This window comes from Phoenix dactylifera, chromosome 4 (genome assembly GCF_051530095.1).
Source record: "Phoenix dactylifera cultivar Ajwa chromosome 4, Ajwa_hap1_PhDact_Kaust_v1.1, whole genome shotgun sequence".
Lineage (NCBI taxonomy): Eukaryota > Viridiplantae > Streptophyta > Magnoliopsida > Arecales > Arecaceae > Phoenix > Phoenix dactylifera.
The window spans coordinates 31600316-31612533 of record NC_143193.1 but is presented as its reverse complement, the minus strand read 5'-3'; the positions used below and the strand labels follow the sequence as shown (position 1 = coordinate 31612533).

Here is a 12218-nt window from a genome sequence, read left to right as displayed (position 1 = left end):
GGCTAACCCGATGATCATCCCGGGAGCAGACTAGCCGGAAGCCCCGACCGGTCGCCTCGGCTTGCGCCAGCCTAGGCCGACCAACGAGTGGAATCTCCCGAGGCTCGGCCCTCGGATGCCTGGCTAACCCGATGATCATCCCGGGAGCAGACTAGCCGGAAGCCCCGACCGGTCGCCTCGGCTTGCGCCAGCCTTGGCCGACCAACGAGCGGAATTTCCCTGAGGCTTGACGACCCTCAGATGCCTGGCTAACCCGATGATCATCCCGGGAGCAGACTAGCCGGAAGCCCCGACCGGTCGCCTCGGCTTGCGCCAGCCTTGGCCGACCAACGAGCGGAATTTCCCTGAGGCTTGACGACCCTCAGATGCCTGGCTAACCCGATGATCATCCCGGGAGCAGACTAGCCAGAAGCCCCGACCGGTCGCCTCGGCTTGCGCCAGCCTAGGCCGACCAACGAGTAGAATCTCCCGAGGCTCGGGCCTCGGATGCCTGGCTCAGCGCCGGAAGAGTTTCCTGAGGCCTAACCCTCGGATGCCTGGCTTAGCGCCGGAAGAGTTTCCTGAGGCCTAACCCTCGGATGCCTGGCTCAGCGCCGGAAGAGTTTCCTGAGGCCTAACCCTCGGATGCCTGGCTGAGCGCCGGAAGAGTTTCCTGAGGCCTAACCCTCGGATGCCTGGCTCAGCGCCGGAAGAGTTTCCTGAGGCCTAACCCTCGGATGCCTGGCTTAGCGCCGGAAGAATTTCCTGAGGCCTAACCCTCGGATGCCTGGCTTAGCGCCGGAAGAATTTCCTGAGGCCTAACCCTCGGATGCCTGGCTTAGCGCCGGAAGAGTTTCCTGAGGCCTAACCCTCGGATGCCTGGCTCAGCGCCGGAAGAGTTTCCTGAGGCCTAACCCTCGGATGCCTGGCTCAGCGCCGGAAGAGTTTCCTGAGGCCTAACCCTCGGATGCCTGGCTTAGCGCCGGAAGAATTTCCTGAGGCCTAACCCTCGGATGCCTGGCTTAGCGCCGGAAGAATTTCCTGAGGCCTAACCCTCGGATGCCTGGCTTAGCGCCGGAAGAATTTCCTGAGGCCTAACCCTCGGATGCCTGGCTTAGCGCCGGAAGAATTTCCTGAGGCCTAACCCTCGGATGCCTGGCTTAATGCCGGAAGAGTTTCCTGAGGTTTAACCCTCGGATGCCTGGCCTAGCGCCGGAAGAACTTCGGGAATCAAAAGTCAGCAAGAAGCAACCAAGAGCTAAAAAAAAAAAAAAAGAGGACGAGGGCGAGATGAAGAAATATTCAACGTGCATTAATTTTCAGGGCCGAGGCCCATACAATTGGGCAAAACGCCGACATACAAAAATAAAAAAGACAATGGAAGGTACAAGAGGTCAGCTTGGAGGAACTCCCGGGTCGGGAACGCCGGGCTCGTCCGCGGGAGGTAGGGAAGCAGCAGGAGAACCAGCAGGCGATGGCGCCGGAGAGGAGTCCAGGAGGGAGATCTCGCTCAGGTCAACTTCGGGATACTTAGCCGACACCCTTGCCAGGCCCTCCTCGAAGCCCAAGGTGAAGGCTTCGGCCCCCGCGTCCGACGCGTCATGGACAAACTCGTCAGACTGGCGATAGGTCCGCACTGCCTCCGACATATCATGGGCGAACTCGGCGGACTGGCGATAAGCCTCTACCGCCTGACGCCCGATTTCCGCCCTCTTCTCGGCCAGCTCCGCCTCAGCTCGCTCCATAATCTGAGCCTTGGCCTCCAAGACCTTCGCCACAATCCGGCCTTCGGCCTCAGAGGAGACCCTCAGCAGATCAGCCTGAGCCTCTTTATGCTTTGCCTCGGTAGCAACCCGAGCGGCCTCGGCTTCCTTCAGGCGCGAACGGAGCTCTTGGACGTCCGTGCATGACTTCTCCAGGGCCGACTCCAGTTCGCCTAGTTTGGCTTCAAAAGAGCGGATTCGGTCGCAGGCATTGTCGGCAGACCGCTGGGCCTTCTCCCACCGCTCTCGATAGTCCGCGATCTTCCGGGACTGCTTTTCAGCCCGTTCCTCCGCCTTCTTGACCCTGCTTTCGAGGCCCGAGGCGGCTTTGAGTTGCTCCCGAGCCTCTGACAGTTGCTCCTCCAGGGCGGCGAAGCCGAGTGCCCGCTCTTCGGCCTCCCGGAGCCTCGCCTCGAGGTCCCCGGTCGTCCTGCCTGCCGCAGCCCGGCCTCCCTCTTCCATTGCTTTCAGCCGGTCCTCGGCCTTCGCCAAAAGCCCCGCCTGTTCCTTGTAGCACTCCTCCAGACGGATCATGTACTGGGCGAGCTAAGAAATAGGAAAAATAAGGGAGTCAGGCGGAGAACAACAGAGCCAATAAATGGTGAAAGACGGCCAGAAGAACACTCACCGACATGAGACAGACGCAGCTGGCGGCCCCAACGTCAGAGACATCCAACTCCCGGACCCGCCGACGGTCCTTCTCCAGCAACACTGTTTCGATGAGATTTCGGGCGCCATCGGTAGTGAAGGCAGACCCCGATTTCTCCCCGGAGCCGGATGGTGGTTCTGCAGCCTTACCCTTATCCATCGCCTGGGGAAGAGTCCGGCTGATCACGCTCGCGGCGGGGGTCGCCCCAGGAATTGATAGGGTCCCGCTCGGCCGGGGCCTCGGCGCGTCCCTCCTCGAGTCATCAGGAGCCGACCGAGTCGAAGGCCGGGTTGGGGACCGATCACGTCCGACCCGTCCGTCTTGAGCAGGCTCAGGTGGCACCTCCGGAGTAGCGGCAACCTTACCACCGGAGGGCTGATACAGCGTCAGCTGCCGGTCGGTGCCCACGACATCTCCCTGACCGGTGGGCCCGGACTCGTTGGTCGGCATCGGAGGTATCTCCTTACGGGACTTCTTCGCCGGTGGGGCCCCGCTCGGAAGAGCTCGTTTCCTCCTCCGGACTGCTTCCAGCAGGGACGCCCTACCAACAGCCTTCGACTTCACCGACCGCATGACGTCGTCGACCTCTGCAAGAAGGACGGGATGGTCAGGGACTGAGAAACCGAAAGGAAGAAGGAACGAAAGAGAAGAAAAGAGCTAAAGAAACGATGGCGGACTCACGGTCGGTGGGGACCGAGCTCAAACCGACGTTCACCAAGGTATCCTCAGAAATGAGGCGGCCCACCGGGGGAAGCTGGCCCTCGGCGACCAACCCCTTCAAGGCGGCGACGCCCTCGGATTCCTCCCTCGACAACTTCGACAGGCCAATTGGGGACTTCACCGGCGTCCCCCAGATTGCCCTGATTTCCCAGGAGGGGTCTGCATCAACGAAAAAGAAGCGCTCCTTCCAGTGGTGAATGGAGGTAGGACCCTCCTTGACAAGGCCGCACCCTCGCCGCGCTGCGAAGCACCACCACCCTTTGTCCTGGGGGTGGCCGCTCAGGCCGTAGAGCTCCCAGAAAACGTTCAAGGTGGCGGGAATCGCATGCAAGCGACAGAGAACCTGGAAGACCGTCAGAGCACGCCACGAGTTCGACACCAGTTGCGTCGGTGCCATTCCTAAACCCCGGAGCACCTGTAAGACTAGGTCTGAAGGGGGAAAGCGGAACCCGGCTTGGAGGATGCCCTCATTGATGGCGATCTTCCCTCGGGGAGGATGAGACATCCTCTCCTCAGGCCCTGGGAGCGTGACATTGCAGGCCTCGGGAAGGTGGTACCGAGCCACAAATCCGTCTAAGTCCTCGGCGACCAGTTTTGACTTGATGCTATCTGCTCCCACTTCGCCCATCCCTAATGGCCAATCTACGGTCAGGACGGGGTCAAGAAGGAGGGAAAGGCCGGAACGACTGGGGTGCACTAGTACAAAAAGAAAAAGTATGAAGAGCTCAAAGTAGAAGAGCGGGAAACTCACTTGAAGAGGAGGAAGAACGGCTCCGAGAGCGTCAAAGGAAAAGCAAGCGAACGTTTCGGCGGCAACAATGGTAGCGCAAAGGAGAAACTCGAAAATGTCCGTAAAGAAGAAGACGGACGGGGGAGGGCCCCCGATTAAATAGGCGAAAGGGCAAGTGACACCTCGATGACGCCAGAAGACGCCTGGCCGCCGAAGGGTCGCTCGCACCCTAAAGGCGAATCGACACCATTAAGGAAGGATGTCCGCCGAAATCCTCAGGTTGCCAGGTCAGCAGCAACCGCCATACGCCATAAAGAAGGCGGGAAGCTTGAAGCGCGCGCGCCTCTCCGAAGGATGGCGGCAATCTCGAAACATCACTCCCTTCACCTGTTCCCCTTCTGGTTCCAGGCTCGGAAGCGGGGGGCTACTGTTATGGGGGAATTGAGCCGCCATGCCCCACGTGATCGGCACGCGTATCCAGGAAAGCTACTGTCACTCCGACCCCGAGTCGGACCTCCTCGGCTCCGCAGCCCGACCCCGGGTCGGCTGCCCTATGATCCAGCACTCCGACCCCGAGTCGGACCTCCTCGGCTCCGCAGCCCGACCCCGGGTCGGCTGCCCTATGATCCAGCACTCCGACCCCGAGTCGGACCTCCCCGGCTTCGCAGCCCGACCCCGGGTCGGCTGCCCTATGATCCAGCATTCCGACCCCGAGTCGGAGATCTTTTGATAACGACAGGCTATTCTCCAGAGGCACGCCGCGGCCTCCTGCTCCACTACTCCCTGCAACGGCTGTACCCGATGCTGCCCACGATCTCCTGTATCGACCGTACAAAGCGGAGCTCCACTACGCCCTGCCATGACCGTACCCGGCGCTGCTCCACGACGCCCCGTAACGGCCATGTCAGTGGCCATTCTATCGTGCCCCACGACGACAAACCCCCCTGAGAGACCTCCCAGCCAGGTATATATGCGGCTGGGGGGAGAAGGGGGGGGTAAGCAATACCTCCCAGAGCACTCTCTCCCACTTGTGATTATCATCTCTCCTCCTCCAATCTCCTCTGACTTGACCGTCGGAGGGCCATCACCACCCTGGTGGTGGTGCAAGGCTTGTTTGCAGGTTCCTTGGCAGAAGGTGGAGCGCAACCAGCACCAACCAAGACAACTCAGGCGGAACCCCGTTCACACCGTCGTGTCAATCGTTCTCGGTTTGGACCACCAGCAACAAAAATTTATTCTGGCAATTTTCTATTCATCACAAGTGTTACATCTTCAAATTGAACTCTTGTGTATTGTGATGAAGTCCTTAGGACTAATTTAGTGGATAAAAGAGGTTTTATCATTTAGTCCTTAAATCAGTTCGCGACCAAATGATGAGCTGCCAATTGGACGATAGCTATATCAAGTATAGGTCGTTGTGTGTCATTTAGTTGGTTGTCCTCTTAAACCAAGGAGTGTGGAGACACTGTATGGCATACAGGTGAGATGTAGGAGTACATTATCACTGAACAGTGACTCACCTGCGTAGCACTCCACTGTCGGGAGTTAGCTCGCAAAGCGTGTGGACATAAGTACCCCTTAGACCTGAGACTGTCACGGTGACTTGCAAGCAACTCACTGTACTTAGGCACTGGATGACCTGAATTTCTAATTCAGGGATCGGAAGGATGCTGGGTGCAGTCAAGTACTCGCGAAGTCTGTGTATGAGTCAAGATGGGATTGACCGCTCCATATTTTAGGAGTTGATGTCTCACTGTATTTCAATTCAGTAAAACCTTGGCCAGGGTAAACCAAGTGATAGGTCACTTGATTTGATTATTTGAAATACACTATGGATGACCGGACCCAGAGGTCGACAGTCCACTCTGAGGTCATCTTGAGCATCGATGGTCATAGGGATGAATTATGCAACAACCATACGTCTAGGTTCTTGAATGTTGCTTTGCATATTCGACCTATCCGGACGTCGGGTATCATTGCTAGATGGTCACCTCGATTAGTGCATGGAGTTGTCCATGTACTACCGGCTTAGTGTTCGAACCTATCGGAGTCACGCACATTAGTCAAACTAAGTAGGAAGGTCTTGACCCAATTTAATTAAGAATTAAATTGTGGGTCATTTGGAATTTGGTTTTGTCTATGTTCAGCTAGCACTGAACATGAGGTACATGCTAAATTTCATGGATGAACAACTAATTAAGTCTGTATTTCGGATCAATCAAGTTTCAATTAATGTAATTGAACTTGATCAGGACTCAATTGTTGAGATTGGATTTAATTGAGTCTAAATTAGTGCAATTGGGTTCGATCACGATTTAATTGGGATTTAATTTCGTATTTGTTCTGATCTAAGTCGGACTTGGATCGAGCCGAAACTGGACCCAATTGAATCTCCCATGAGTCAGACTCATGTGGAATTTTTCCGGATCAAAAATTCATTCAAATGGGCTGCAAATTTGGTTTAGAACCAAATAGGCTAACTTATGATCAAATGGGCTAACCCATTTGTATCACAAGCTGACTTTTCCCATTTAGAGTGGCTACTGACCGTGAATGGTACTCATGGACCCGTGGACCGCTTCCCCTCATGGACCATTAGCTTTCTTTTTTGTGAGCCGCGACTCTCACCTGGGAGGCTGGGACGCATGAAACAGAGAAGCTCTATTTCACGCGTCCGTGACCCTTTGGACCGGCGATTGCGCGGCCAACCAGCCTCCGGCCAGATGGCCGACTGGACCGGAATGTGCGGTTTTGAACCGCCAACATTCCAGTTCAGTTTGATTTTTGAAATCCGGCAATAATTGACATTAATCGCTGTTTTATTCCACGGTTGTTTTTGAAACAATCGTTATCAAATTCATTCATATTTGATAATGAATGAATTCAATAACGCTAGACCATTTACGCCTCTTAACTCTTCTCAGCGTTGGCTTATTTGTAGGCCACCGTTTCCTCTCGAATGGTGTGAGAGAGAATTTTTCTTGGGAAGAAAACGTGAGACAGAGAGATAGGTTGATTCTGTGAAGAAGAAGAAGAGTGAGGAAGGAGTCCTCTCTCTCTGGTGGTTTGGAGTTCGGCCCAAGTCCGGTGTCCTCTTCTCCCTTCCATTCCCTCTGTGATCAGGATCAAGAGACGGGTGTCTGTTCGGCCTAGGCGTGCTGTGAAGAAACGGGAGAAAAGAAACCGAAGAAAGAAAGAAAGAGAAGAAAGAAAGAAACAGAAAAGGGAAAGTCCTTTTTCTGGATTTTCTTTCTTCCAAGGGTCCTTTTGCAAAAGATTGTTTTGCACGGGTAAATACATCATCCAACCTTCTTGCGAAGCTTGACGTGCGTGCGAAGTAGAGGGCTTGCAAATCCAGGCCTAGCAAAGCTACCTTCAGGGATCTAGATCCAGATCCAGATCCAGATTACCTCGACCAACTTCCGCTGCGGGCTTGAGGTAATTTTACATAAAAGTTAAATTTAATATTTATAATTGTTATAAATAAAATAAAAAAAAATTAAAACTGATTTTTCATGCCTGGCGTTCGATTTTATCGGACAACCCGGAAATTTTTTTTTTCCTTCAACTGGTATCAAAGCCAGGTTGGCCGATGGAATTGGCCTATAATATCTAGAATTATGCATGATTTAATTTTTAAATTTAGATTAGATCTAGATTTATTGATAAAATATCAATCTTGTGCTGAATTATAAGGTTGTCCTGCTATAAGGTTAACCCCTTATAGTGAAAAGGTTGTCCTAGCACAAAATTGAGATTAATTTGTATCATAAAATAAATAGTTTATTTTTGTGAAATTATGCATAATTGATGTTTATGAAATTTCAATTTTAAATTTATTATGACCACAAAGTTTAAATATAAATTGTTTATATTTGGAATAAATTGACACCTTGAATCCATGATCATAATGCATTTAATAAAGAATTAAATGTTGAATTTAAAATTTAAAATTTGAATTTCAAATAAAGATTTAAAATTCAAAAAAATTTGAAATTCGAATTAAAATTTAAATTTGAACATGAGATTTGGGGCATGGGTTAGCATAATCAGATTAATTGACTAGGTTAGACCTAATCATGAAATCAAATTGAAATGGACTAACTTAAGAAACATGATTTAATCTAATCAATAGTTGAACTAGACTAAATCAAGGTTTATAAAATGATCAAACTCAATAGTTGTAGTTTATCATATCCAAACATTTCAATTGGATCTGATTATGGCTCAGTGGTCGAGCAAGAGTTCCCAAGGATAACCTAAATCAACTTGATAAACCAATTGGTGTCTAAGGTAAGTCGGCATTTGATCATGGTTTTTAATTGGGGCTACCTCTTACCTGGCCAACATAGTTGGTGTCTAGGAAAGAGGTTAATGGCGTAACCCTCCCATGATCTCTCTTACCTGGCCAATTTGGTCGATCAAGTTTTGATTAAGGTACCTTGAGACTTGGCACTCACCCATGCCATTAAGGGAAATCAGTGTGACTGATTTAGGTGTCTAATAGACCAATAAGAGCTAGTCCTCTATATGATTTGGTGAAGTCAGTGGGAGGATTTAGTATTATCAGTCAGTGTCACATATCAATTAAAATCCTCTAAATTATTAGGTCCTAAAATGATAAAGTTATATAGATAACTAGATCATAGCCTCCCATTAAGGTGAATGATAATGGGTCCAATATTACAGTTGAACATGCAGGACGCTTCCGTCTGGTGTTCCTCTGAATACTGGAATTATCCTTCGTTATATGATAGTTTTTTGAGCTATCTAATTGTGATTAGGTTGGCCGAGCCTTCCTCGGGCCTGATCATACATTAGGTAGTGTCATCGAGTTAGTTCATTAATGGTTGGACCTAACCAGGATTTTCAGTGGAGGCCTCCGCCTACTGATTACCACTTGGGGCAAAATTGATTGCTAGAAATTGTTTAGAGAAATAATTGGTAATGTACCTACCCTTAGATGCACATGGGTTGGCCGAGCTTTCCTCGGGCCCGTATGCAGTCTATGCGGATTCTAGTACCCACTAGGGAATTAAAGTAATTCCTCGAATTAAAGGTAGAGGCTATTAATTCGATTAAAATAGTGGGAGAAAACTTTAGACTAAAGTCCAAGTCTTTAGGATTAAATAAATCATATACTGATTAGTTGGGTTTTTTCTTTATTTTTCAGATATGGCTAACTCATTATCCCTCCGAACACTGTTAGACAATGATAAGCTTAATGGACCTAACTTCGATAGCTGGTATCGAAAGATGAAAATAGTATTAGAGCATGAGCGGATCCTGTATGTGATATCGGATCCTGCACCTGAGGAACCTGCAGCCAATGCACCAAGTGCAATCAGAGACGCTTATCAGAAGTGGCTCAACGATCGCACTACAGTGCGTTGCATCATGAGGGCCTCGATGAATGACGAGTTTAGTCGTAAATTCGAGGAAGCGCAGCCAGTGGAAATCCTTCAAATGTTGAAGGAGTCTTTCGGCACACCTGATGATGTTGAACGACATAAGACCTCCTGCGCTATATTCAATGCCCGCATGAGGGAAGGAGCATCGGTCACCGATCATGTATTGTACATGGTCGAACAAATCGATCGCCTAAGTAAACTTGGCTTTCCTTTGCACGAGCAATTGGGCAAGGATGCCATTTTGAATTCACTTCCCAAGTCCTACCTGACCTTCCTTAGTCATTATAGAATGACTAAACCTGAAGTATCCTATCATGGTTTGCTAGGTTTACTGCAGACCTATGAGAAGGATCACCAACTCAAAAAGGAGTCGGTGAATGTGGTAGGTGGGACTTCTGCAGGACTTTCTTCCTTTAAGAAAGGAAAGAAGAAGAAGGTGCAGAAAGCTCGTGCTGGGTTCTCTAAGCCCAGCCAGACTAAGAAGCGTAAAGCCGATAAGAGCAAGGCAGAGTGCTTCTTCTGTAAGAAGATGGGTCATTGGAAGCGGAACTGTCCGGCTTACATAGCATCCCTTGATCCAAACAGGCCTAAGAAGAAAAGGCAGCAAACAGTTGCTGCACAAGGTAATTATATGATAACACCTTGTAATTTTTCAATTTATGATTCTACCACTTGGGTATTGGATACCGGAAGTCCAATTAATATTTGCAATTCGTTGCAGGGACTTCAAGTTAGTAGAAGATTCAAGAATGACGAGAGATTCCTGAACGTTGGAGATGGAAGATCAGTTCCAGTCCTAGCTTTAGGAGTCATTCAGCTTGTTTTTGAATCTAGAGTAGTCATATTAGATGATTGTCATTATTGTCCAACATTTTTAATGAATGTCATCTTTGTAGGCCTTTTGGCCAAAAATGGTTATTGTTTATCAATAAAAGAAAATTTTTGTGATATCATTTTGAATGGTATTAAAATTTTTCGTGGACAATTGAAATATGGCATTTATACTCTATCACTGCCTGTGAATGTAATGTACACCTCTAATAAATGCCCTAAGTTAGATAATGTCAATGAAGCCTATTTGTGGCATTGCCGGTTAGGTCACATAAATAAAAACAGGATAAACAGGTTAGCCCAACAGGGCATTTTAGAAATCAATGATTGTGAATCATTGCCAACTTGTGAATCCTGTCTTCTGGGTAAGATGACCAAGTCACCTTTTTCTGGAAAGGGTGAACGAGCCAGCGATGTTCTTGGCCTCATACATACTGATGTATGTGGACCTATGAACGTAAGTGCCAAAGGTGGTTATGCCTACTTCATAACCTTCACAGATGACCTATCCAAGTATGGGTATGTCTATCTGATGAAGCATAAGTCGGAATCATTTGAAATGTTCAAATAATTTCGTAATGAAGTAGAAAAACAGACTGGAAAGAGTATTAAGATCCTTCGGTCAGACTGAGGAGGAGAATACCTTTCTGGTGATTTCTTGACTTATCTAGAGGAGAATGGGATTCTCTCACAATGGACCCCTCCAGGAACACCTCAGCACAATGGTGTATCCGAAAGGAGGAATCGAACTCTGTTAGACATGGTTCGATCCATGATGGGGTTTACTAGTCTGCCTGTATCTTTTTGGGGTTATGCTTTAGAGTCTGCGTGTATAATACTAAATAAGGTTCCAAGTAAGTCTGTTGAGAAGACTCCATATGAGATATGGACTGGGCGTAAGCCGACACTTTCATACCTTAGGGTTTGGGGATGTCCGGCTTATGTTAAACGTTCTCAAACTGACAAACTTGGTCCTAGATCCGATAAGTGTTATTTTGTAGGGTACCCCAAGGAAACTAGGGGTTATTACTTCTACCTTCCTAATGAACAAAAGGTGTTCGTAGGACTTAAGGCAACCTTTTTGGAAAAAGAATTCCTTAGTGAAGGAATTGTTGCCTCTAAGGTTGAACTTAATGAAGCTCAGCAGATGGAAGATTTAACACAAACTACTGAACCCACAGAACCGGATTCGATTAGATCAAACCCGGAGCCCAATGTAGAAGCACCATTAAGGCGATCAGGTAGAGTACCACGTCAAGTGGACAGATACTACGATTTCTTGGTCCAAAACGCAGATCCCATAGAGCTTGATGAGAACAATGAGGATCCGATTACCTATATGAATGCTATGCAGAGGTCCGATTCTGAGTTATGGCTTAATGCCATGAGATCCGAAATGGAATCCATGGAAATCAATAGTGTATGGACACTAGTTGATCCACCCGAAGGGATAAAACCCATAGGGTGCAAATGGATCTTCAAAAGAAAGAGAGGCGCAGACGGAAAGGTGGAGACCTATAAAGCCCGTTTGGTTGCCAAGGGGTATCGTCAACGTTATGGTATCGACTATGACGAGATTTTTTCCTCTGTGGCAATGCTAAAATCTATTCAGATCATGCTTGCTATAGCAGCATATATGGATTATGAAATCTGGCAAATGGATGTGAAAACAGCTTTTCTTAATGGAGAGCTGGAAGAAGAGGTGTATATGATACAACCTGAGGGTTTCATATCCACAGACGAGTCCAAAGTATGCAAGCTACAAAAGTCCATTTATGGACTTAAGCAAGCTTCTCGAAGTTAGAACATACGTTTCGATAAAACTATCAAAATGTATGGCTTCGTTAAGAACGAAGAAAAACCTTGTGTTTACAAGTGGGCTAATGGATCAGTGATCACATTCCTTGTCTTGTATGTGGATGACATTCTCCTAATTGGGAATGACATCCCTGCATTACAAAATCTGAAACTCTGGCTGTCATCACAGTTCTCCATGAAGGATCTGGGAGAAGCATCCTACATCCTAGGGATGAAAATCTATAGAGATAGATCTAAGAGGTTGCTTGGATTATCCCAATCCACGTACATCGACACTATGTTGAAGCGGTTCAGCATGGAGAATTCCAAGAAGGGCT

The 12218-nt window shown here is 48.6% G+C and overlaps 1 protein-coding gene across 1 annotated transcript; it reads right to left on the bottom strand.

Moving 5' to 3' along the window:
* Positions 1 to 1612: 1612 nt before the first annotated feature.
* LOC149753790 (uncharacterized) lies at positions 1613 to 4035 on the bottom strand. The gene is made up of 2 exons (XM_089930115.1): positions 3073 to 4035; positions 1613 to 2978 (listed from the first exon to the last, which is right to left on the bottom strand). The coding sequence occupies exons 1-2, from the start codon at positions 3737 to 3739 to the stop codon at positions 2314 to 2316; spliced, it is 1332 nt and encodes a 443-aa protein (XP_089786241.1). The 5' UTR covers positions 3740 to 4035; the 3' UTR covers positions 1613 to 2313.
* Positions 4036 to 12218: the final 8183 nt, after the last annotated feature.

Excerpts from the sequence above, each read along its gene's own strand:
- LOC149753790 (XM_089930115.1), bottom strand. The coding sequence starts at position 3,739 with ATGGGCGAAGTGGGAGCAGATAGCATCAAGTCAAAACTGGTCGCCGAG. Across the intron at positions 2,979-3,072 it reads GAGCTCGGTCCCCACCGACC|AGGTCGACGACGTCATGCGG; the intron begins GTGAGTCCGCCA and ends TCCTTCTTGCAG.